This window comes from Callorhinus ursinus, unplaced genomic scaffold (assembly GCF_003265705.2).
Source record: "Callorhinus ursinus isolate GAN/ISIS: 27379988/994484 unplaced genomic scaffold, GSC_fseal_2.0 scaffold2, whole genome shotgun sequence".
Lineage (NCBI taxonomy): Eukaryota > Metazoa > Chordata > Mammalia > Carnivora > Otariidae > Callorhinus > Callorhinus ursinus.
Window position 1 is genome coordinate 72,128,656 of NW_027397064.1, and position 22,975 is coordinate 72,151,630.

Consider the following 22,975-nt stretch of genomic DNA (forward strand, 5'->3'; position numbering starts at 1 on the left):
GGGACAAAATGGAAAAGAGTTGATGCCTTCTTCCTGAATTGACCCTGGCACAAACATGCACACTGCATCGTATCCCATTTACCATCCACAGTTATCACTTACTTCTTTGCTTATACATCACACGGATGTTAATTTACATAGCCAAGTAGGCAATGAACAAGTATGAAAAAGTATAGTCTCATCTCTTTAGGCTGTCCAGAGTTTTCTCTCTCAAGAGTACCCAGAGGACAGAAGGCTTGCGCTCAATCAACAAGCAAATGCTTACTGGACACTCGTGCTTTAAAAGTACAATGAATCATAAATAAATATAAAGCGTGGTCTCTGGTTTCACAAAATGTGGAAACTTGATGAGAAACAAAATTTCAGTCTTTGGGAAGTTAAGTGCAAACCAAGATATGTCAAGTGAGTATAAACTTGAAGAGTTACAAATTTACAAAAGAGGCAAACAACTGTGAAGTCACAAGACTTGGGATAACTCTGTGGAGGAGGAAGAAATAGGTATTTTCTATTAACATCATTACCACTGTAAATATCACTTCAGATTTAACATTTAAATTTATAAATGAAGGGATCTGGGCTGGGCAGACATTTTGCTAAGGCTCTGGCTGGCAAATGGGCATTAAATTTAGTCATATATAATTTTTCAAGATGATGACAGATGAACAGGTGACCAGCATCCCAATGGCAGACAGGAAATTCCCACGTGGCCATTCACATACCTCGGCTTCAATGTATGGAAATTCTGACACAAGACGCACACCAACGATGGGCCACCTTTTTCCAGTTACGCTTGCCATTTTGGCCACCTCAAAAGCCTTGTCACCATAGGTGGCGGCAAGATGCTGTGCCACCTAGGGAAGCAAAACTGCATTAGGCAGGTACTTTTAATATCAATACCGTCTAGGCATGAAGCAAAAAAATGCACATGCTTATCCTGTCAGTTTTTCACAGCCCATAACTAATAGTTCCAGGAGAGTATTAGATTTTGATTTTGTGGGAGGAAACCACTTGGGCTCTGAATGCTTAGGCCAGCACTAACTCTGCCACGCATGTGTCAGTGTATCGGTGACTGATGAAGCTTTGGCCTCACTCTGCCCCCTGTGTCACTTCTGAAGAACAGCCTTCCATACCCTCGAGACAGAAAGAATGTGGGATGATGCTCTGTCTGTGGAGAACAAACCAAACCAACACCAGACTTTAAAATAGAAACTAGTATGTGCATTGCTTTTAAGGCAACCGAAGAAAAGTATGATCAGCTTTTTTCCTTAGTTCACTTCCACAGCATGCAGACAGAAACAAGCCCAGCAAAAGGAAATTCTAAATCAGGGAGGTCTCCTGGTTGCCAATTCTGTTTGTGGCAATAGTGAGATGAGGTGAAGAATAGGATGATGCACACCCACCTCACTTTCAAGCCCATAATCCTGGACAAGCCTAATGTAGAGTGTGGGGCTCCAATCTCTGCCCCCTTGAAGGAAAAGCCCAACTGTTCTGCTTGGTCCCGCTTTCAAATTATGAGCCTTGATAGCAGCATTTATGGTATCTTCTGCCATAGATCGATACGTTGTCCACTTTCCACCTACAAATAATTTGGTAAATAATTCATTAGGTTACCACCCTTATTTTTCTTATGATAACACATTTGCCAACTGATTCATAACAAAATTCACCTGTTGTTTGTAACAAATATGGCAAAGTGATATGTAAGACTTTACTCAACTCATCAAAAAAATTCTCTGTTCATTAGCATCAAGAGAGATTCTGGTGTGACAGTTTAACTCAGGGTCCTATCTAAAGCACACCCAAAACACAAGGTAGTATGCCATACCTGCTATAGTGATGAGGCCACTCTCACTGATATCCACAACATGATTTCGGGAGATGGACTGAGTATCTGCAGACTTGGGATCAGTAACAAGGGGACGGATACCACTCCATGCTGCCAGGACATCCCCTCTTCTCACTGGAAAGAATCAATGGGAAGGGTGAAGAGGATGACCTAAAGATATTTCAACAAAACTCTGAAATAGCTAATAAGCAGGAGAGAATTCAGGAAAAGGAACACATGAATACAGGCTTTGAAAGAGAAGCAGCCCTTAAATCTAACAACTAAGTGAGTGGATAAGTACAACAAAAACTCAAAGAATTATTTGGTTACAAAGATAATCTGCACAGACACACACACACACACAAAGCAAATAACCTGAAAATCACTGACACTGATTCCTATCAAAAGAGGAAACAAAAGAAACACATGTTACTAACCCTCAGCTGGAAGGATCTAGAACAGTTGAAAGGAACAACAACAAAGTAGAAACAAAACAAAGACAAAGGGATAGATTTGTTACTTGTTACATTTCCTCCTAGAATATACCTAGCTCTCTCTTCTCTGAAAGGACAGAAATCCTTACTAAACAAACAAGTCTGTAACAGGATATTTTCTCCCCTCATCAATGCTACCCTCTTATTGAGCATTTATAGTAGGCCTAGGCTTGTCAAAGCACTTGACATACACATTTCATCTCATTTAAATTCACAAAGACCCATAGCATCAGTTATTATTATTCTCACCATAGAAATGAGAAGAAAAAAAAATCTGAAAAAGTTTAACCACCTAACCCAAAGCAAACATCTTATAGATGCTAGAAGAGTGTAAGAACCTAGTTCTTTCTGATTATAAAGTTCATATTCTTACCCACTAAATGTACTATCTTTCAACTCCTGACAATCTCTTTTCCCCCCTTATCCCACTCTCCTTATAACTGCCTCAAAAATAGGTATACTGGCTCCTCTCAGTTTAGGCACACCATATTTCTGTTACAGTGTATGGAAGGTCTTTGAATATTGAAGATCCCATGAAATTTCTCTTACACTCTGTCAGAATACAATTACCTCTCTAAACCAAGAATTGACGGACTCTACAGTAGAATTGGACAGCTGTTACACAGCACTCATTACTGACCTAAAAATGGATAAGGAGAATAGCCTAGTGGCGGGTCTGGTGTACCATGAGGCGCAAGGGCAAGGGCAAGACCCAAGGCAGAGTTTTCAGAATCTACTCTTCTTTATCCAGATCAGCTTCAGGAATGGCTTAGTCCTTTTCTTCTCCACTCTCCACATCAAGGAGCTGACCACATGCACCAACCCAAGAGTTGCCAAATGATGTAGGTGATGAGGAAGTGAATGCTTACCTGGTCCTGCTGCACTTACTTGCATAGACCAATTAATCTAACCCTGGATAACAGAGGAGTAAGTGCAAGTTTGCTCTGACCATGACTTGGGATCAGGTGTTACCTCCTTCATCTTATTCCCAGCCATGACCCTCACTGATGAAAAGTTCACTATGTTTAGAACATCAAGACAATGGAAAAATGGGATATGCAGAAGGATAAGCTCAAAGTGGATGAAAGACCTCTACATAAAAGCTAAAACTATAAAACATTTAGGAAAAAAGTATGAGGGAAAATCTACATGTCATTGGGTTTGGCAATGATTTCTTGTATATGATGCCAAAGGTACAGGTAACATAACATAATAAAAAAAAGACAAAATGGACTTCTCAAAATTAAAAACTTTTGTGTATCAAAAGACATTATCAACAGAATGAAAAGGCAACCCATGCCCTAGGAAAAAATATTTGTAAATTATATCTCTGACAAGAAGTTAATATCCAGAATATATAAGAACTCTTAAAACTCAATAACTAAAAAAGACAACCTGAGTGAAAAATGGACAAAGGCTTTTAAGAGATATTTCTCCAGAAAAGATATACAAATGGCCAATAAGCACATAAAATAATGCTCAGTATCACTAACCACTAGAAAAATGCAAATGAAAACCACAATGAGATACACCTTCATATCCATTAGGCTGGCTGTTATAAAAAGCTAAAAAAACAAACATTGGTGAGGATGTGGAGAAACTGGGATAGCCTTATGTACTGCTGATGGGAAAGTAATATGATGCAGCCACTATTGATAAGTGTATGGCAGTTCCTCAAAAAATTCAACATAGAATTACCATATTATCTAGCAATGACAATCCTGGGTATATACACACCCCAAAGAACTGAGAGCACACACACACAAAAAATTGTACACTTCCATGTTCATAGCAGCATTCATTCATAACAGACAAAATATGGAAGTAACCCAAGTGACCACCAATAGATGAATGGTTAAACAACGTGTGGTCTATACATAGAACAGAATATTATTCAGCTTTGAAAAGTAAGGGAATTCTGACACATGCTACCTTGAAGACATTATGCTAAGTAAAATAAATCAGTCACAGAAGGATGAATATTGTCTGGTTCCATTTATATGAGATACCTAGCGTAGTTAAATTCATAGCGACAGTAAGCAGAATGGTGATTGCCAGGGGTTAGGGGAGGTGGGTATGGGAGGTTAGTGTTTAATGGGTACAGAGTTGAGGAGAATAAAAAAGACCTGGAGATGGACAGTGGCAATGGTTGCACAAAAATGTGAATGTATTTAATGCCACAGAACTGTATGCTTAAAAACAGTTAAAGTGACAAAATGATAAAAATTAACTTTTATAATTTTTAAAAAATCAAGACAAAAGGAAAAATTAGCACATTTCAAGTCTCAGCAGATTAAGGAAATATTTTACATGTAATTTATAAATATCAGGACCCTCATCAGCCCATACCATGCCCAAACTTCATTCAAATTAAAATATCTCATTCAGGGGAGCACAGTTTTGTGAGCAGAGGACAGTGTGGATGTCAGATCCCACTCAGTCCTTGGGACTGTGCCCTTGTACAGTGAACCTCCTATGTTTATACAAGGCACCACCTGAAAAGTATCTAGAAAGTATCTAGCAGACTCTATGGAAAGAGTCACAAAGACTCCTTGAAATGACTGGAATAGTAAAAAAAAATTTTTTTAAAGGTGTCTAACCAAGTACAGGGGAAAGACCCTAAAAAACTATATTGAATGACAGATCATCCCTCCATCTTGACCTCAAATGAAAAAAAAATAAAATAGATTTCTGGTAAAGATAAATTCATCTATGGTAAATCTGGCATATTTTAATATAGCTCCTTGAGGGCCACACTTTTTAAAAAATTTTTTATTGTTATGTTAATCACCAGACATTACATCATTAGTTTTTAATGAGGGCCACACTCTTAACATGACACACATCTACAGTGGTGTTTAATCAAATCCGTATCTAAACAGCGCATCAGAAGCAAAGGAAGAGGAAACATAAGCTGGTGCAGAAAGCCAAGGGCTTCCAGTCTTGTTAATTGCAGACCTACAGAGTCTCAATGCAAGGTTCCATTTCTAAACCTGCCCTTCTGATATGTGTATTCTCTTAATTAGGTTTATCCTGATGGCTTCCATGGATTGAGGGTTAATTCTTGCTTCATGCAATTCCACAAAAGTCTTGTGAAACGTCCACACAAATCATGCAATGTTTTAATCTTTACAAAAAACCTAACTAGGAAATTACCACTATTTTCCATTAGAGTTCAAATAGCCCTCTGAGTCAAAAATAAAACTTAGCCAACCACACAGAACGTCACTGTGGTCACCACAGTCTGCCGAGCATGTTTGTGAAATTCCTTAGGTAGCCACACTGATCAGGAATTTGGCTTCAACTCTTAAAGCCCTCTGACTGATTTTAAAATTATCTGATGGAAAATTACACTCTCTAGAGTAAATTTAAAGCATATGCAAATTGTCTCTGTGGCAAATGCTTTGCCTTTTCTGGTATAACACGCAGAAAAACACATCTGCAAAATTGTGTTGTCTAAAACAAAACAGACCAAACTAAAATATTCAAGGTTTCCCTTCATGGAGGAATATTAAATAAAACATTATGGATACTGATACCATTTTTAATTCTTACTCTTGAAATTGATACTCAAAAAAAGAAAAGAAAACGCTACCAAGAAGAGTTTATAATGTGTTAGGAACCTTAACTTATTTTATATTTTAGCATTCAGCTCTTTAACCCCAGAATTATATCAGATGAATGTTAGGATTAAATTTATCTAAAAAGCACATGTCAGGATAATCAAATTTTAAATCATATTTAAAATATGAGTCAGTCTTTATGGTCTGCAGGATTTTTATATTATTAGACCAGAGGGTGGATGGATCAGGTTATCTATCAGTTTTCTCCCAACCTTAAGATCTAATGATTTTTGTGGATTATTCAAAATGCTATTTCCTGCTGAGGGATAAAGTGCTTGTATCTCTCCACCACTGAAATTAAGTAATGACCGATCAGGGCCATAGGCATAATCTATGTCCATAGGGCAGAGCATATAGCTAAGCACATAAAACATGAATTCTAACCTCTTGTATAAAAGACAGCAACTACCTGAACTAACATGTTTCTCCCCTTATCACCTATTCACCCACAGTGGAAACCTTGCACACTGTTAAACAAACCCTAATTAAAGTTCTTTGAAGAAAGAGATTCAAAAGCAGTAGGCAGAATAGAGAATCGTTAAGCCATCTCTTAATTCTGCCCTAAACTGCTGTAGCCACATTGGCTGGAAACAACCCCAGGACGAAGCCAACTTAGAGGGTGACAGAGTGAAGAGAAATAAGGACCGTGTACCTTAGAAATTGCAGAATCACAGCATTTCTCACCTCTTGAGCCTTCTTATATCTGGGTTTCTTTTTTCTTTTTTACAAGATAACACATTTATTTTATAAAACAAAAAAATACAAATTCAATGACTCTCTCAAATCGAGTATTTCCTTCTCTAAAAGTGTATATAAATATATCTTGATTCCATACAGCAGCACTGTTCCATAGACTTTTCTGCAGTGCTGGAAATGCTCTATCTCTACACTCACCAATTCACTCACCACTAGCTGCACGAGCCTATGAAGCACTTGAAATGTGGTTCATATGACTGAGGATCTGAATTTCAAATTTTATTTAATTTTAACTAATTAAAAATGAAATAGCCACATGATATGCACATGCACGGGCTATAATATTACACCAGACAGCTCTAGAATAAAAATCCCCAAGCAGTAGATCTCACACTTGTCCTGGTAGATCATCAAGCCGGATACTTCCCACCAAGGCCCCCTTACCCACATCTCTAATTGAGTACCCTTTTCAGTGAAATTTGACTGTATTCCCTTTGCTCATGAGAATACAATCTGCTATAATAGCATGCTTTCTCCCCAAATACTTCACTGTCCTAACATGCTCCATATTTATCATTTCAAAATATCCTCTTCTCCTACTAAGCTCATGAGTTCAAAGAAATAAAAAAATATTTTTTACCAAACTAAGTACTAAAAAGTACTAAATTAAGTACCAACTTTTACTAAATTAAATACTGAAGTATTTACTAAACTAGGTACTCCCCTCAAGTTCTTACCCAGAAATTGTTTCTATCGTTCACATTGTAGCCATGAGTAGGTGGTAGACATCACCTACTTTAAATTCTCCAAGGTATAATACGTGAAGAAAATCACTCAAGTCAAGGCTTTTATGCCTCAGAGCTCAAAAATTCATCTTGATTTCTCTGGTTCTCATACTGCCAGGATAGCTAAACCAGGTTTCATTACTGTGTCATTTTTCTCACCATGTTCAAAGTCTTTAGCAATGTCGATTCGAATATTTCTCAACACCCCAATTCCTACATCAAGTAGGGGTCATGAATAGTGATCAATAAATATGATGTGGCCCTATTAAAACATTCTCTAAACTTTTTCGTATCAAACAAGGACAGCCTACATTACAAAATCAAAAGCAATAATATTTGGGCCTCTGAGCCAATATCCCAGGCTTTATATAAAGTATCCAATGACTATATATTTAAACAATTGGATATTCTCTTTTAACATAAATAAATGTTTTAATAAAACAAGATGACAGGAAACAATACTACTACAGGAGTTGAGGGAAGTCCTCATTAAACACCACTTATTAGAATGGCTCACCCAGAGGGCACCCAGTTGACTGTTTCAGTGTCAAATGCCCAAATGTTTAAAAACCCACATGAGCACCTCCACAGTGTATAAAAGTACTTGGCAATATTTTCAAAAAGATATTCCCTTTACCATCATGTTTAAGGATTATTTTTGTTGCAATTCCAATAAATAACTCATTCAGGTTTTGGTGTATATAATATATAAAGAGTAAAATATAAATAGTAAAGTTGAATAGACATTTTCCACAGCTGGTTGACAAGACTAAGTGCTGTGTAATTGCTTCAAATTGTAATGAATATTTCTACTCTTAACACCTTGGCAAGACAAGTGTTTGTTTTAAAAATTAATAGAAAATGAAGCCCACAGGAAGTGACAATTAAGAGCCAAATGTGCGGTTTTGCTTCACATGAGTTATTTAGCCGTACATTTTGGGGTGTTCTTTCTCCTGTTTGCCACTTTCAGAAAATCAATAAAACGCATGTGAAAATATCTAAATGAACACAGGGGAAATAGTGTCAGAAATCAATACTTCTCTACCAGCATGTTTAACCTGCTGAAATGAAGTGTTAATCACAGAAATAAGATACCATATTACATTTATAAACTAATGAAACTAGAAAAAGCAAAGCGTGTGACACTATAATTAAACAGCTGGAGGACATCCAAGCCTGTGTAAGTTGATAACCCTGGTACAATCTCTGGCAGCGAAAAGGCAGGTCTGCAGTGAGTCGATATGGCCAGCTCGGTTGTTAATTGAATAACAGGCAATCTATAAACACTACTAATTGCATATGTGAAAACCTGTGTACAACTCAAGACGCTGCCTAGAGAAACACTCCAGAAAAACTACATGGATAAAGCACTCGGCAAATCTTCTGTCTCTCTCAATCCCTTTAAGTCATAGCTTAGTTTCACCACTGCCTCCTTCTGATTAACCTCTACCTGGCAGACTTAATGATACATTTTTCAAAAGATCATTTTTCTTCCTAACCCAATACACACCGCACAACTATCAATTACCCATTTCAGAAAAGAACAAACAAGTAATCTAGAAAATTCAGCCTGTGAATGGAAGGCTTTCTAAATCGTAAAAGAAGACATGGTCTTATTCCCAACAGGCAAAATGCTTTTCAGAATTGTTCCGACGCATTTTGCTGAAGTGCGGCAGCTGCTGAGAACAGCATGAGTGTTAAGATTTGACACTTTTTTTTTTCCTTCCTTAAGGATATAGCCATTTGGGGAGGCTCAGAAACTGTTGTCAGAATTTTACTTATTCATCCATTTAATAAATCCTTTAAAATGATTATGTCAACCCTGGCGAATGCAAAACATTTCAAAACTATTGCTCTAGGACCTAAACAAACTTTATTTTTTTAAATCTGCAGAGAAGACTGCTTGGCTCAAGGGATTAGTCATGAGATATGAAACGTCCTCCAGTTTAACATTCAAATCCAAATCAGGTCCGTCCAGAGCAAAGGTCATGATCATTCTGCAAGTGTCTAGCAGCTTCCAGGAAATGAATTGAGAGACTTACTCCACTCCCTGGTGGATATAATATCACATCATAAAACCTGGAACTACCAGTCAGAGTACCATGTGGTACTCGGAAGCACAAGTACTGTGGCTAGACTGACTTGTCTTCATCCTGGCTCCAGCACGAACAAACTGCGGGCAAGAAGCTGAAAGTCATGGGGCCTCAGTCTCAACATCTATAAAATGGGAACTGCAAAATATACCTGGTAAGGTTGTCATTAGGAACCAAAGATAGAGGCAATATGCTCCGTAGAGTGTCTAGCCTAAAAAGTGCTCGGTAATTGTAGAGTTTTAAAAAAACAAAGCATGTATTAACCATTACAGACAAACGGAAGGACAGAAAGATGGGCAGCACCAACCTACAGTCAAAGACCTGAGTGGGACCCGAAGCTGACTTTCTCTCCACACTTCATCATAATGGAAGAGAAATCGGGTTACACCAAAATTCCTAGGAAAAAATGTAAATTTAAACGTCTCCACTTTAAGACATAGATATATAGTAGCAAACTGCATTCTACCAAGACTGAGGGGAACTCCTCAAATATGAGGCCTTTGGTCAACTGGAAACACACATGGAAAAAAAAAAAAAACTATAAGGGATCATTATTAATTAATTGTTTAAAAAAAACAAGCTGATAAGTAGCACAGGTGTGACAGACTATGTGCACAGGGAAATAAATGAGGTATATGAAAGCACTGTCATCTCTGCTTTTACCCCAGATATTTGCTCCCCAGGGAATTCTCTTTCTTTTAAGATATTATTTATTTATTTGACAGAGAGAGACACAGCGAGAGAGGGACCACAAGCAGGGGGAGTGAGAGAGGGAGAAGCAGGCTTCCCACAGAGCAGGGAGCCCGATGCAGGGCTCGATCCCAGAACCCTGGGATCATGACCTGAGCCAAAGGCAGATGCTTAATGACTGAGCCACCCAGATACCCCTCCCCAGAGGATTCTTAATCCCAAGAGTCCCTGGACTGCTAGGAGACAGACCTGATTTATAGTGTTCAGCTAGGAATTTGGGGCACTTTTACTAAAAATCAAAATTGGCAAAAAACCCTCTTTGTCAGTTTTACCAATTAACCTGACTACCAAAAGGCATGGGAATTGACAAGACTTTTACAGACCAACCCGGTCCCAGCAGGTATTGCTAAGTCTCCTACGCATTCAGAGGCAGAATAAAAGTGAGGAGGGGGTACAGGCTTCCGTCTCTGCTACAGCCCAAGGTTCATTTCACTGGTGGAAATCCCCACCTATGATATCGGCACGGCAGTCTTTTGGAACTTACACCTGTTTCCAGCACATCCAGCCTCTCAGCACGTATAAGCAGTTAGATTTCTCATCTTACTGCATTTGAACTTTAAGAATTTGGAAACTGTCAACATAGAGCTCTCTGCTCTTGAATTAATTTTACTTCTTGCTCCAACAATCTAAACTTCCTGCTCGTAGGGCCCAATATAAACCCACTTTTAACAAATGTGAAGCGAAGCAGGATTCATTAGCAATAATCAATACACTAAAATACAATCGTATCCAGGGGCGCCTGGATGGCTCAGGCATTAAGCATCTGCCTTCGGCTCAGGTCATCATCCCAGGGTCCTGGGATCGAGCTCCACACTGGGCTCCCTGCTCCGCAGGAAGCCTGCTTCTCCCTCTCCCACTCCCCCTGCTTGTGTTCCCTCTCTCGCTGTGTCTCTCTCTGTCAAATAAATAAATAAAATCTTAAGAAACACACACACACATAAAATACAATCGTATCCAGATGAAAGTCCTCTTAGATTTCAAAAGGAAAAAAAAAAAGTATCCAGCTAAAATTGCATTGGATTTTGAGTATTGAAATGCGGATATTAAACAAGGCATGACCGTTTCCCAAATAACTCTATGTGAGGGTGTGTGTGAGAGAGAGTATAAACATTAGCCACACAGATCTCAGCTACATGTAGTTAATACATTTGTACCATTAATGCAGGTACCCAAAGAGACTTTACTCAAAATGAAATGACATCCATTACTTGTAATCAGAAGAAACTAAACTATACAATGTGGATCCTTCAATTAAACCAGAAGAGTCCCCAGGACCATTTTTTTAAGGCAGTTTGTTTTGTTTGTTTGCAAATGTGTGATCACAAGATGACAAAAAATCCTTTAGGGAAAAAGGATTCATAGATTTTAGTGAGTCACACCAAGAAGAAAATTGTGTCTCTGCATGTCCTCCATTGAAGCCAACATCATAGAAGATTCCTGATATAAATAGATGAAGACTATTTTTCAAAAATCTTAAAATTTCTATCTTACTACAGAAAGGTTTTCAAACTGTTACCCGCATCCCAAACCCTGAAAGTGCCTATTACTAATTCATTTTAGTTCAAAACAATAATGAGTAGCATACCAGATAGACAATAAGCTGGGTAGCTGAATAAAGAATCCTTCCCCTCCAGGAGCTCCACGTGAGAATATATCTTAGACTCTTACCTATAATCCAGCGTTGTGATACACTAGACCAACATTCTACAGAAGTACAAAGGGTAAGGATAGGTGGCTTCTGAAGTGGAAACAGGATTTTGTCAAGATGAGAAGTTAGGGGAAAGGGCATCCCAGAGCGAAGTTTCATCCTAAACAAAGCGTGCGGTTGAAAATGCATGAACTGATTTGGAAATGACAATACTATAAAGTGCAAAAAGGTGGAGTGGTGGACTATAAAGCTGCAAAGACAAGTCAGGATGAGGCTTGGAGTCCATGCGAGATAGTTTAGAATTTCTCCCAAAGTCAATGAGGAGACATCCAAGGGATATTCTTGAGCGAGGAGGTGATGATGAGAACTGTGTTTTAGGAGAGTCCTGATGGAAGGGTCAGACTGTGGGGGGCACCAGGGCCTGACCTCTGGAAGCCAGTTAGAAGGCCCGTGTAACTGCCCGAGTGAGAAGTGAGGCAGGAATGACCAGGACAAGGAAGTGAGAAGAGATTTACGTGATACTTCAGGGTGAACATAGACAGGAACTGGACTGGATGTGGAAAGAGAAGGGTCACCAAAGATGAGCATGCCATTTCTAGATTGCGTGACTGGGTGGTGAGGCTATTAACTGAGGCAGGAAATACAGAAGGATAATGTTGGAAAACTTCTGAGACTAGCCAGGGTAAAAACTACTTGTTATATATGCACAGTAGAGAAAATACTATGACATCCAAACTAAAAGTACAGTATGCCCAGGTTAGCATGGAAAAGACGTCAACTTTGGCTTTTTCAATTTAAAAAAGCGTACTTATCCTTCTTAGCTAAATCCACTGTCAACACTCTACTTTTCATATAGTAAAGCTCACTAAGCTTCTTAGATTATATATCTCCATCCTCTCATTTCTTTGATTATTTCCTATGGATATCCTGTATCTGTACATCAGATCTTCTTAAACTCCAGAAATTAAATCTCGATGCAAACATTTCACTCTCTCCTCAGAGAGCATGTGTGTTTGGAGCTCATGCATGACTCACGTACAGCTATTAGAAACTATCAGAAAGGAATTGTACGAGTTTCATGGGCATGCGGAAAGTAGAGGGGAACAAAGGCAACCTCTTCCCATTGTGTTATAATTTGGGCCCCATAAATCTTCCAGAAGAGGTGGTCAGTACAGAAGAGTTAGAGCAGGCCCGGTGTGAAAAGGGGTCACACCGGGGATGTGGCAGTTACCAGTGAGAGCTGGGATGGGCTGGGAAGTATAAAAGAAGGAAAACAGACTCGGAGGAATGCATCAGTTACCTTCAACGTCACAACTCAGGTAGTTACGCACTTCATTCAAAATGAAATTGATATCTTCTTCCGAAGGAATGGGATGGTGCGTGACATCAGTTGGAGTGTCGGTAGTGCCAGCTATAGTCATCTTCTGCCAGGGTAAGAAGAATATAACTCGCCCATCACTGGTTGCTGGGTCAAGAAGTCCCATGCTCTCGGGGCTGATAGAAAAAGGAGGGTTATACATTTCTGAAATTAGCAGACGTTTAGTCCTTCATCTGCATTCCAAAAACTACTTTGTTCACTAATTGTCATATAAGCAAACAAGAAAACACATGGACGATTACTTTTACTGCCAAGGCTCTGCCTTAGAAATTCCTAAAAGAGAAAAAAATAATTTTGGCAACAAAAAAGAATGGAGCAAGTGTGATAATAAAATTCACAGCACACTCTGAGAAACAAACTGAGGGTTCTAGAGGGGAGGGGGGGTGGGGGGATGGGTTAGCCTGGTGATGGGTATTAAAGAGGGCACGCTCAAAAAATAAAAATAAATAAAAACAAAGAGGGCATGCTCTGCATGGAGCACTGGGTGATATATGCAAACAATGAATCATGGAACACTACATCAAAAACTCATGATGTAATGTATGGTGATTAACATAACAATAAAAAATTTAAAGTGAAAAAAAAACCCTAATGATGTAACGTATGGTGATTAACATAACATAATAAAAAAAGAAAAAAAAATAAAATTCACAGCAGAACCAGCCCTCCCCATTTCAACAATGCAAGGTTAATTACGAAAGTGGACTTCACCTTCCAATTGTTTGGGTCTTTATATTCTGTGGACCATTCACATCAGATAATGTCAGTGGGATAAATGCTCTAATTCCTTTTATGATGGTCAATTAAGGCGAGCTCTACAACCTTTTTTCAAGTCTATGAAAAGCATTTTCCTGGGACATTTGACATTTGGCACATCTTTCAGCATAAGGTCTCAGAAGTACATGAGAAAAGCCAGGGGTCTAAGTTTCTAGAAACTAAAATGTAATCAAAAAGTTCTTTATTCCTTTGTAACCCAGATGGACTTATACCACTTCACCAAATCGAGATTTTTGACTTTATTTCAATTTTACAGAAACCTCAAGAAGTGCATCAATGAGAAAAGGGCTCAGTTTTCTCCTACTACTTAAATAACAATGTATCAGGACAAGGTCAAAAAAGAGAGGGATATCTTAGCAATGACAATCTTTAAACAGATATAAGAGGCTAAGGTCTTATGCTATTAAATCAAAGTTCAAGGATGCCTCTTTGGACAGATTACATAAAAATCTTCCTTAGTCAATAATTTTCACTAAACGCATACTTAATATTCTAAAGCCAAATTATAAAACACACTTGAAATAATAGGAAACTATAAATACATAGTAACAAAACCTGTCCAATGGTGCCATTAAATCGGTAGAAACTGTTGTTTTAATGCATTCATTAACCATTCAAAGAAATTTAGAGAAGTTGATAAGGGGTGGGAGGAATCTTGAAGTGTTATGTTCAAATCATCCCTACAAATGCTCAGTGACTGAATTCTCGCAGCAAGCCAATGTTAAAAGTATTTTCAGCTTCCATTAATGAAATTTCTTAAATAGAAAATACAATTCCATTTGGTTTAAATAAATTTCAACAAGTCCCTCCTACATCCACAAATTTTAAAGGGTAAATAGTCAAATTTTATGTTTATCATTCCCTTGAAAAAATGCTTTTTAAAAAACCTCCTATTGATTCAAATGTGTAAGGATGAGAGACTAACAACTGCTTAAAAGCAAACCAAAATAATTATTTTATGAAAAAGAAATCTAAGGGCCCCTGGCTGGCTCAGTCTGTGAACACACAACTCTGGATGTTGGGGTTGTGACTTAAACTTCAGGTTGGGTATACAGCTTACTTAAAAAGATAAAAAATTTTAAAAAAAGACCTACAAAATAACTTGTTAAAAAAAAAAGAAATCTATAATCAGCTTAGCTAATGCATCTTCTTTATGTAAACTGCAAGGAGTAGGAGTCTTTCTTTGCAAAGACCCATCAGTCTCATGAAATGCTGCCATTTTCACACATCCTTTGTATACAGAAACACTGTCTACAGCACACTTGAGAGACACCGAGAGAGTGGGCCACAGTTCTATTTAGCATATGCAAAAAGCACCACAGAAGTGTGTCAATCATTTAAGCCTTCAGCTAAGATCTCATCTTCACTCAGGTTTACTCAAAGAAAATAATTTCACTTTCATTTTTATATATTGAAAACTACAAGGATAGAATATTTTATACTTTCTTGCTTTGTGTTTGTCCTAAGATTCTCTAAAAAAATTCTTAAAAGAAACGAGCTAATTATGTATTTTGTAAGCAACTGATTTGATCCCAGGTTAATATGCCCTTACATTAAATCAGTCACTTTGGGACTGGGAATTAACTCATTCAGAGTTCAAGCTTCCAATGTGATAAACAGTACCATGCTGAAACAAAAGGAGAAATTCCATATCCTAATATTTAAGAACCCACTATATGTTGGTATTTTTTATGTATGATCATTTTATGGACCAGATATCATATGATGTGCTTAAATAACTCAATAAACCTGATAAACTTCAGCATAAAATTATAATAGTCAACCACCTAGACATGAAATGCTATTAGAAAAGCAAAACTACTGAATCCCTTAAAATCTTTCAATGCAGTAAAAGCAGTTTAAAGGGTGAAGGTGATGGTTACCAACACACACGTAACTGGAACCTGTAGAGAATCAACCGCTTAAGCGAAGACATATGTGTCAAACATAAAATTAACAAGCACAGAGGGAAGACAAAGCCACTAATGAATGGTATAAAAATTTAAGAATCCACTTGGAAATACCTTTCATCAGTTCTAAATTACCTAATTCATACTCTCGCTTTGGGAAAAGTTTGTTTTCTTATGAAGGATTAATTCTGCAAGGTCACGCTAAAGTTTGAAAGTGGATATCAACGACAGTGATGGTATATACAGCCCAGGGAGGCAGAGGTCTTTTTCCAATATGTATGATTCACTTGACATCAGGAGGCAAAGCTTGCTGCTAATTTATGTGTGTGTCTAGGATTAAACATAATGAACATTTTTCTCATGCAGACCACTGCCTTCCTGAAGTACCCTTATTTAAACTGAAATCAATTTATTGTTAACTACTTAGCAATCAGTGTTAGAGCTAACAGTATGCACACAGCAATACAGAAAAAAAAAAAAAATTGACCTCTTGCTAGTGATAAAAGGCATCCATACGTAGAAGGAGGAAATGATTATTTTCATGTATTTTAGTCATTTGTTGCATTGTTGCTGCTTTTGAAAGAGCATCTAGCCACAACTCTGATGAAAATTGCAGATTTGTTCTTAATGTCAGCTAAAGAGTACCTTTAAAAATAAATGATTTCTGTGTGCTGGGTTTTCTGAAATTAAAATAATCCAAACGAAAAAGTTGCTACCGTGGCACATGTAAGTTAGGGTCATAACAAGCTTAACAAATGACATGACAATACTCTCAAAACAGCCCGACAAGGTATACACATGGTCCTTGCTCTACATTTTAGCAGCCTACACTCAAAAAAATCAGTGGCTACTGAACTCACTGCATTTCTAAACTGATCAGGTTCTAGTGGAAATGTTAGGCCTTAAGGTACCATCAGTCAGTTTATAGGGCAACCCCAGAAGGTCTGACTCATCCCCAAGGACCTAGTCGAACCCTTGAGCTATAATTGAGTGTGACTAACTGATGAGCCCAGAAAGCCATTTCAGTCTGACCCCACCCAAGAGAATGAGTTGATACGGAGAGCAAAACCATCCCTCTGGAATGCCTTAAGGTCAGTGCTAAAGAGGGAATAAACCCTTAATCCAGGCCTTAATCCCAGAGGAAGGGGTTCAACTACAACAGACCTTGAATAGGAACTAGGCTGCAAACCACTCCTTTAAGGTTTCCAACAGGATGTATAGTGGTTATAGTTCAAGGTGCTAAAAACGGGGACATTCATTTCTCCCAAAGTAGCATGAGATCCCTTACTGCATCCGAAGCATGCCCAGCTGTAACTAACACTTTCATGATTTATGGGAGGGGTCCTGAAGCTAATGACAAATTTGGGGGGGATTAAGAAAGGCATTCTGTTTTGAAAATATTACATCCAGGTGATATATATTTACATTTCTTTGAAAACACTTACCTACTTTGCTATTAGCATATTATAAAGTATAGTACAGAACTGTATGTGTAGCATGACCTCTTTCATGTAAAATTTTTAAAACTATAGACAATTGTGCAAATATAAACACACAATTTTATGGAAGGAATCATAAGGAAGTGTTATTGATTCCCAGAGAAGAAGTGAAGTAAGGGATAAGTGGGGGACATGAGGAAGAAGAGAGACTCTCACTTTTCATTTTGTATCTTTCTGTATTTCTATAGTGATTACTTTTACTTATTCACTTTTGTACACATGGGTTATCTGAGCAATAAAATGAAGAATCATGTTTTGTTTTCATATTTTAACTTCTCTATATTAAAAATATCCCATGTAGGTTTTACATTAAATTTTGACTTTAAAAGAAGCAACAATCTCAATTTGGGCAAGATAACACAAAAAAGTTAAAAGGATTCATTCAAAAAATACTTACTGGTCACTATACGTGCCAGACACTTCATGAACAGTAGCCAAAAAAAGGGGATATAAAGTAATCAAAGGATCATTGTCAAAATGTATACAAATTAGTTATTATCATGAGATAAGGAACTAGGAGCTGAAAGAAGTAGCTTGCCAAGGTCAGGCAGTCAGCAAGAGGTAAAGAGATGAACATCAAGTTCTATGCCAAGGTATCACTTTAATTTATCCTCTGTCTCCCCATTTTAATGATGGGTAAACTAAGGTTTACCGAATATAAGGCCTGTCCCAAATGATGTCATTATTAAGTGGCAGAATTAACATAGCATGAGACAATAGTGAAGAAAATATGAAACATGATACACAAGAGATTATATTGAACCTACCAAGATCCAAATATGACAATGTGTGTGTCCATGGTTTAGGTATTATATCTATAGTCTAAGAGATAATTAAAAAAAAAAACTTACAAACTAGCTGGACTTGCATATTTTTAATCCAATACAAAATAAATGCATCTAATTATGAATGGAACTATTGTTGAAAACTTCCTATATAAAAGAAACACTTGCATATTTACATATATTTACTTCTCTCCTTTCCATTTAACTAAACTGTGGTTAGCAGTTTATAAAACTCTATTAAGTACCACTGCATACATTTTTATCATTAAGCCTGAAAACACCTTGGTTTTTTCAGTCCTAAGTGAAAATACTAACGATGGTCTACTTATTACACATAGACATTTAGAAAATGAGAAAGAAATCTTGGAAGTTGGTGGATAAGAAATGGGCCTTCATATTTTTCTTGATAGAAGTATATAATATTTTTCTTGGTAGAAGTGAATTTGGTAAAATTAGGTGTATCCTAGACTCTCCTCAGGAAGATTTAGTTACTGAAAAACTCATAATAAAGCAAAAGCATCATAGAACATAGCAGGATAGCATTCCAGGAGAATGCAGATGTTAAACAAAATATAGATTTTGTACATCCATTGTATCAAATATTAAAGGATTTAGCTAACCTTTATGGAAGATTATTAAAATACAGAAGAGATAACTCTCATCCTAACCACATTACCTAGAAATTACCACCAGTTACTGTTACCCATAATCATATCACCTAGAGATAATCACCTTTACTATTTCTATATACCTATACAGTGTTTAGATCATACTACACATAATCTTGTATCATTCATTCTAGACTAACATTGTATCATTAGTGTTTTCCTAAAACATTAAAGTTACTTACAATTACAATTTTAATGACTGTATAATATTCCCTTGTGCAGATATGCCATAATATACTTATCCAATCTTTTAAGGTTAGGAATGGAAGCAGTTTCTAATTCTCAACTACAAATAGTATCATAACGAATAGCTGGAGCCTAGATCATTACTCCACACAAAATTGCTAGTTTGCCTACTAGATTGACTACATCCGGAGATAAAGACAGTACATATGGTCCATACTCTTGGCATGGTCACATGAATGTTTTCCACAGAAGTCTTGAAATGTACATTAGAGCAAATCATTATTAATTTCTTAACTAAAACTATCGAAATGTTTTTTTTAGTTAAAATTTTCCAAAATATGTAAAAACAGAACCGTTTAATGTGCCCATCATTCAACTTAGATGATTTTCAGTTAATAGCTATTTTTGTCCCATCTTTATCCCTACCCATTTCTCTACTGAGGATGATCTCTGTTAATATGGTAGATTCGAAATTAGATTCAATTTTTACTTGCTGTAATATTTTTCAAAACACATTTTTAAAGCCATAAACATACAAATACCTGCGCGGTCCTCATTTTCAGATCCTCCATAAGCAAATTTGAGTATTTTATGAAACTAATTTGTTGGTGTTTTCATTAATATGCCCTTCGTGGAAATTTTTACCCTATTCACCTTTAATACTTTAATTAAAATTCAAAAATCCTAAGGCCCAGTCTCTGAAGGTGAGTACACTGAAGGAAGTACAAAAAATAGGTCCCAAATCATTAACCCCGAGAAATGAGCCTTGTTGTAAGAGCTAAGAAAGTCCCACCTCTGCATTGTATTTTGTGTTTTGGAAGAGTTCCTTCGCTTATTTCTCCTCATTCTGAACAGCAAGCTAGACCATCTCTTATTAAGAGAAGTGTGCTGGAAGACCGAATGCGGACGATTTCCTGCGGCCCCCACTGGGGCCCCGGCGCCCCGGGCAGCCGGTTACCTGTAATAACCGGGCATCACGATGTGGACGCCGGCGCTCGGCTGGCAGATGGCCGTGGCGTTCTTATCATCCATTTTGCGCACGGTGTCTGTGAAAGGTCCCGTAGCATTGATAACACATTTGGCTCTCACATCAAACTCCTGCCCTGTGAAAGAAAGCAGCATCAATCACATGCCCCATTTGTTTCTCTGCTCACTGATGCTTTGGATTATTAATTCGCCTATAAACTTAACCTATGGCGAAGTATACTGTATACCACACTAAGTGACACATGCTGGCGAAGTTACTGGAAAGCCACACAAAGGGCTTGCATCCGAGGTAATTTACCCAAACAAGACCATGCTGAAGAAAAGGCCCGCCATTTCTTCATCTCAGTTCTGTCTAGTTTGCAAAGTGCCCAGCAACTGAGTGCCAAACGTGAAGAAAGTGGGATGAGTAATTAAGCCGCTTTCTCCTTAAAACTCAACTGTGGAAACAGCATTGCCGTGAGACAACATATTTCTCAGCGCTGCTTCTGTTCAAGGCAACGAGGTAATTTTGAAACTCTCACTCCATGGCCCTAGAACCAGGACAAGGATGAAAACCTAACCAAAGTGAAAGTGATTGACTCTAACCACGTATAAATGCACCGCCTGCGCCTGTGTCACTTGCTTTGAAACTTGGCACATTTATTTAATTTTATTAATAACATGTTTTTGTAAAGCCAAATGGAATGCATTCAGAGCTGTGGGAATTTTGTGAGCATTTATTATTATCATTATCATTATTATTATTTAACACAAAAGGGAAAAATTGCCAAGTACCACAAGGGAAAATTTTCCCGTTAAACCAGTCATTGTTGACAATAAGGAATATAATTAATAGGACTCTGAAATCTGGCTTAAATAAAAGAGAAGTGACAGAAAAATTGTAATTCAGTCATTACATAGGCAAGACAAGATGCTAAGAAATGCCTCCCTGCTTGAGCCTCGGCATACCTGTGAGCACATCCTTACACCGCGCGCCGCTCACTTGCTCTTTCCCCGTGTGGGGGTCTGTCTTCTTGAGCAAGCTCACTACCTCCATGTAATTGGCTGTGGCAGCCCCATACCTGGCAGCAGTGAGGGCAATGGCGAGGTTCATCCGTGCGTCGTTGTGTTGTCCTGCAGCAGGGGAAAGCATCAGAGGAGGGACAGAAGTCACCTCGAGCCACAGACTGGTGGTACAGAAGTGTGTCACAACAGATATGTCACGTTGGTCCCTGTCACCCGGAATATACATGATGGCTGGTCACCTCTCTAGGGCATGATTTAAAAACTACATGGTCATTCTCGGTCAGGCATTTACCTGCCACTCCACCAAGTGCACTTTGTGTACCACAAAAAGGGCAAAAAAAAATATCCCTTTCCTACAAGAGCTCACATCGATTATCTGAAAGTTAAGAAATAAGTAATTATTCTCGCAGTTTGGGCACATATGTATATGTCAGACTTTTCCCAATACAGACAACCCGTATGCATGCAAGTGAAGCAATTCAAAACCTCAGAATATCTGACACCCCAACTGGTGTTGATTAACAATTTTTATGAGTATGTGCTCTATCTAATATTCAAAACCAAGAGCTTAATCTTCCATAGAGAATCTCTCGGTATTCTATAAAAGGATTTTTCTGGGTTTGACTTTTGATCAGAGCTCCTTAAAATGTAACATTTTTTTAAATCACACATAAAAGGTAAGAAATTAAGCAGGGCAAAATTTAATTACAGAACAATTCCTACCTGTATTGTTAAAGATTTATTGCTGAAAAATCCTAGTTTAAGAAAACTAAGGGGGAGGTGAAGAGGCGGGGAGATGATTAATCACTTTAAAATACGGGCATCACTAGAGACGTTTTCTATTTATTATTGCCAGTGGAGTTCACGCTGACCAGGAAGAATTACTCTACATTGCAGGGGCCAGGTTCTCTGTGCCCTGAATAATTAATTACCCAGGGCTAGATGTATTGAATCAGGGTTCAAATTCTCACACACTGGGATCAGTTCTATCAAGATAATACTGATAAAGGGATGAATTTGTAATGGATATTGTTGTTGATTTATGTTGCCAGCATACCAAACATTTAGTATAAATGGTTTATGTAAAGTTTCTTCCTTGTGATTCAGTCTGTGCAGGGCCAGAAGGCCTGCACAGGTAATCTGTTCCAGCTAAAAGGGCAAAGTTATAAAGAGAGAATCAATGACCAAAGATTCTGCCACCCCTCCCCACAAACATCTTATTCTAAAACTGCTGAACTAATACGATCAGCCAAGAACCTTTCCCTCTACATTAAATCCTCTGTCAGAAGAGAACATACATTGAACTTCAACATACAGAATAGGGGGTCATTTTACCCAAAAATGAACAGAATGGACATAGGGAGAGAAAGGAACAGGAGCAGGAGCAGCTGAAGGGTAAGTGGGAAGAAAACTGGCAGCATTTGGATCAATTTCAACTCAGCACGACCCTAAAGTTGCCATTAAAATAGTCAGGATATATATTTGAAGTTAAGCCTAAGAAACCAACTTCTATTAATGGAGGGTTCATTTAAAATTGGAAGATGCTCCACCAAGTTAGATACATGCAAACAAACCAAAGAAACTAAATAAGAATTCCATTATAGATCTCCTCTCTAAACTACAGAGATTACACATCTAAACAAAAGAGAGGAGCCGTCCCATCCAATCCTTCTACCAGATTTATATACGTAACAATGAAACACCCTACCGGTGGTACAAGAAATCCAAGTCACGTTTGTATGGTAGGAAAACATACCTCACCAGGTGTGCCTTGATTTACACACAGGACCAGTCTCTGGAAAGCCACGTATAAATTAACTATTGTAAATCCTATATGAAGTCATTGTCCAGAGGAACCAGGCAGAA

General features: G+C 37.8%; 1 protein-coding gene across 6 annotated transcripts in view; it reads right to left on the reverse strand.

The window, feature by feature from the left end:
• Positions 1 to 22,975, reverse strand: part of GPD2 (glycerol-3-phosphate dehydrogenase 2) — a 212,275-nt gene that overhangs the window by 12,788 nt on the left and 176,512 nt on the right. For all 6 annotated transcript variants that reach the window (XM_073883937.1, XM_073883944.1, XM_073883931.1 and 3 more), the window contains exons 7-12: positions 21,053 to 21,217; positions 20,076 to 20,220; positions 13,215 to 13,408; positions 1,826 to 1,960; positions 1,401 to 1,576; positions 720 to 851 (exon numbers count right to left, since the gene is read on the reverse strand). In XM_073883937.1, the coding sequence (XP_073740038.1) occupies positions 720 to 851; positions 1,401 to 1,576; positions 1,826 to 1,960; positions 13,215 to 13,408; positions 20,076 to 20,220; positions 21,053 to 21,217 (947 nt within the window). The remainder of the gene's footprint in view (positions 1 to 719; positions 852 to 1,400; positions 1,577 to 1,825; positions 1,961 to 13,214; positions 13,409 to 20,075; positions 20,221 to 21,052; positions 21,218 to 22,975) is intronic.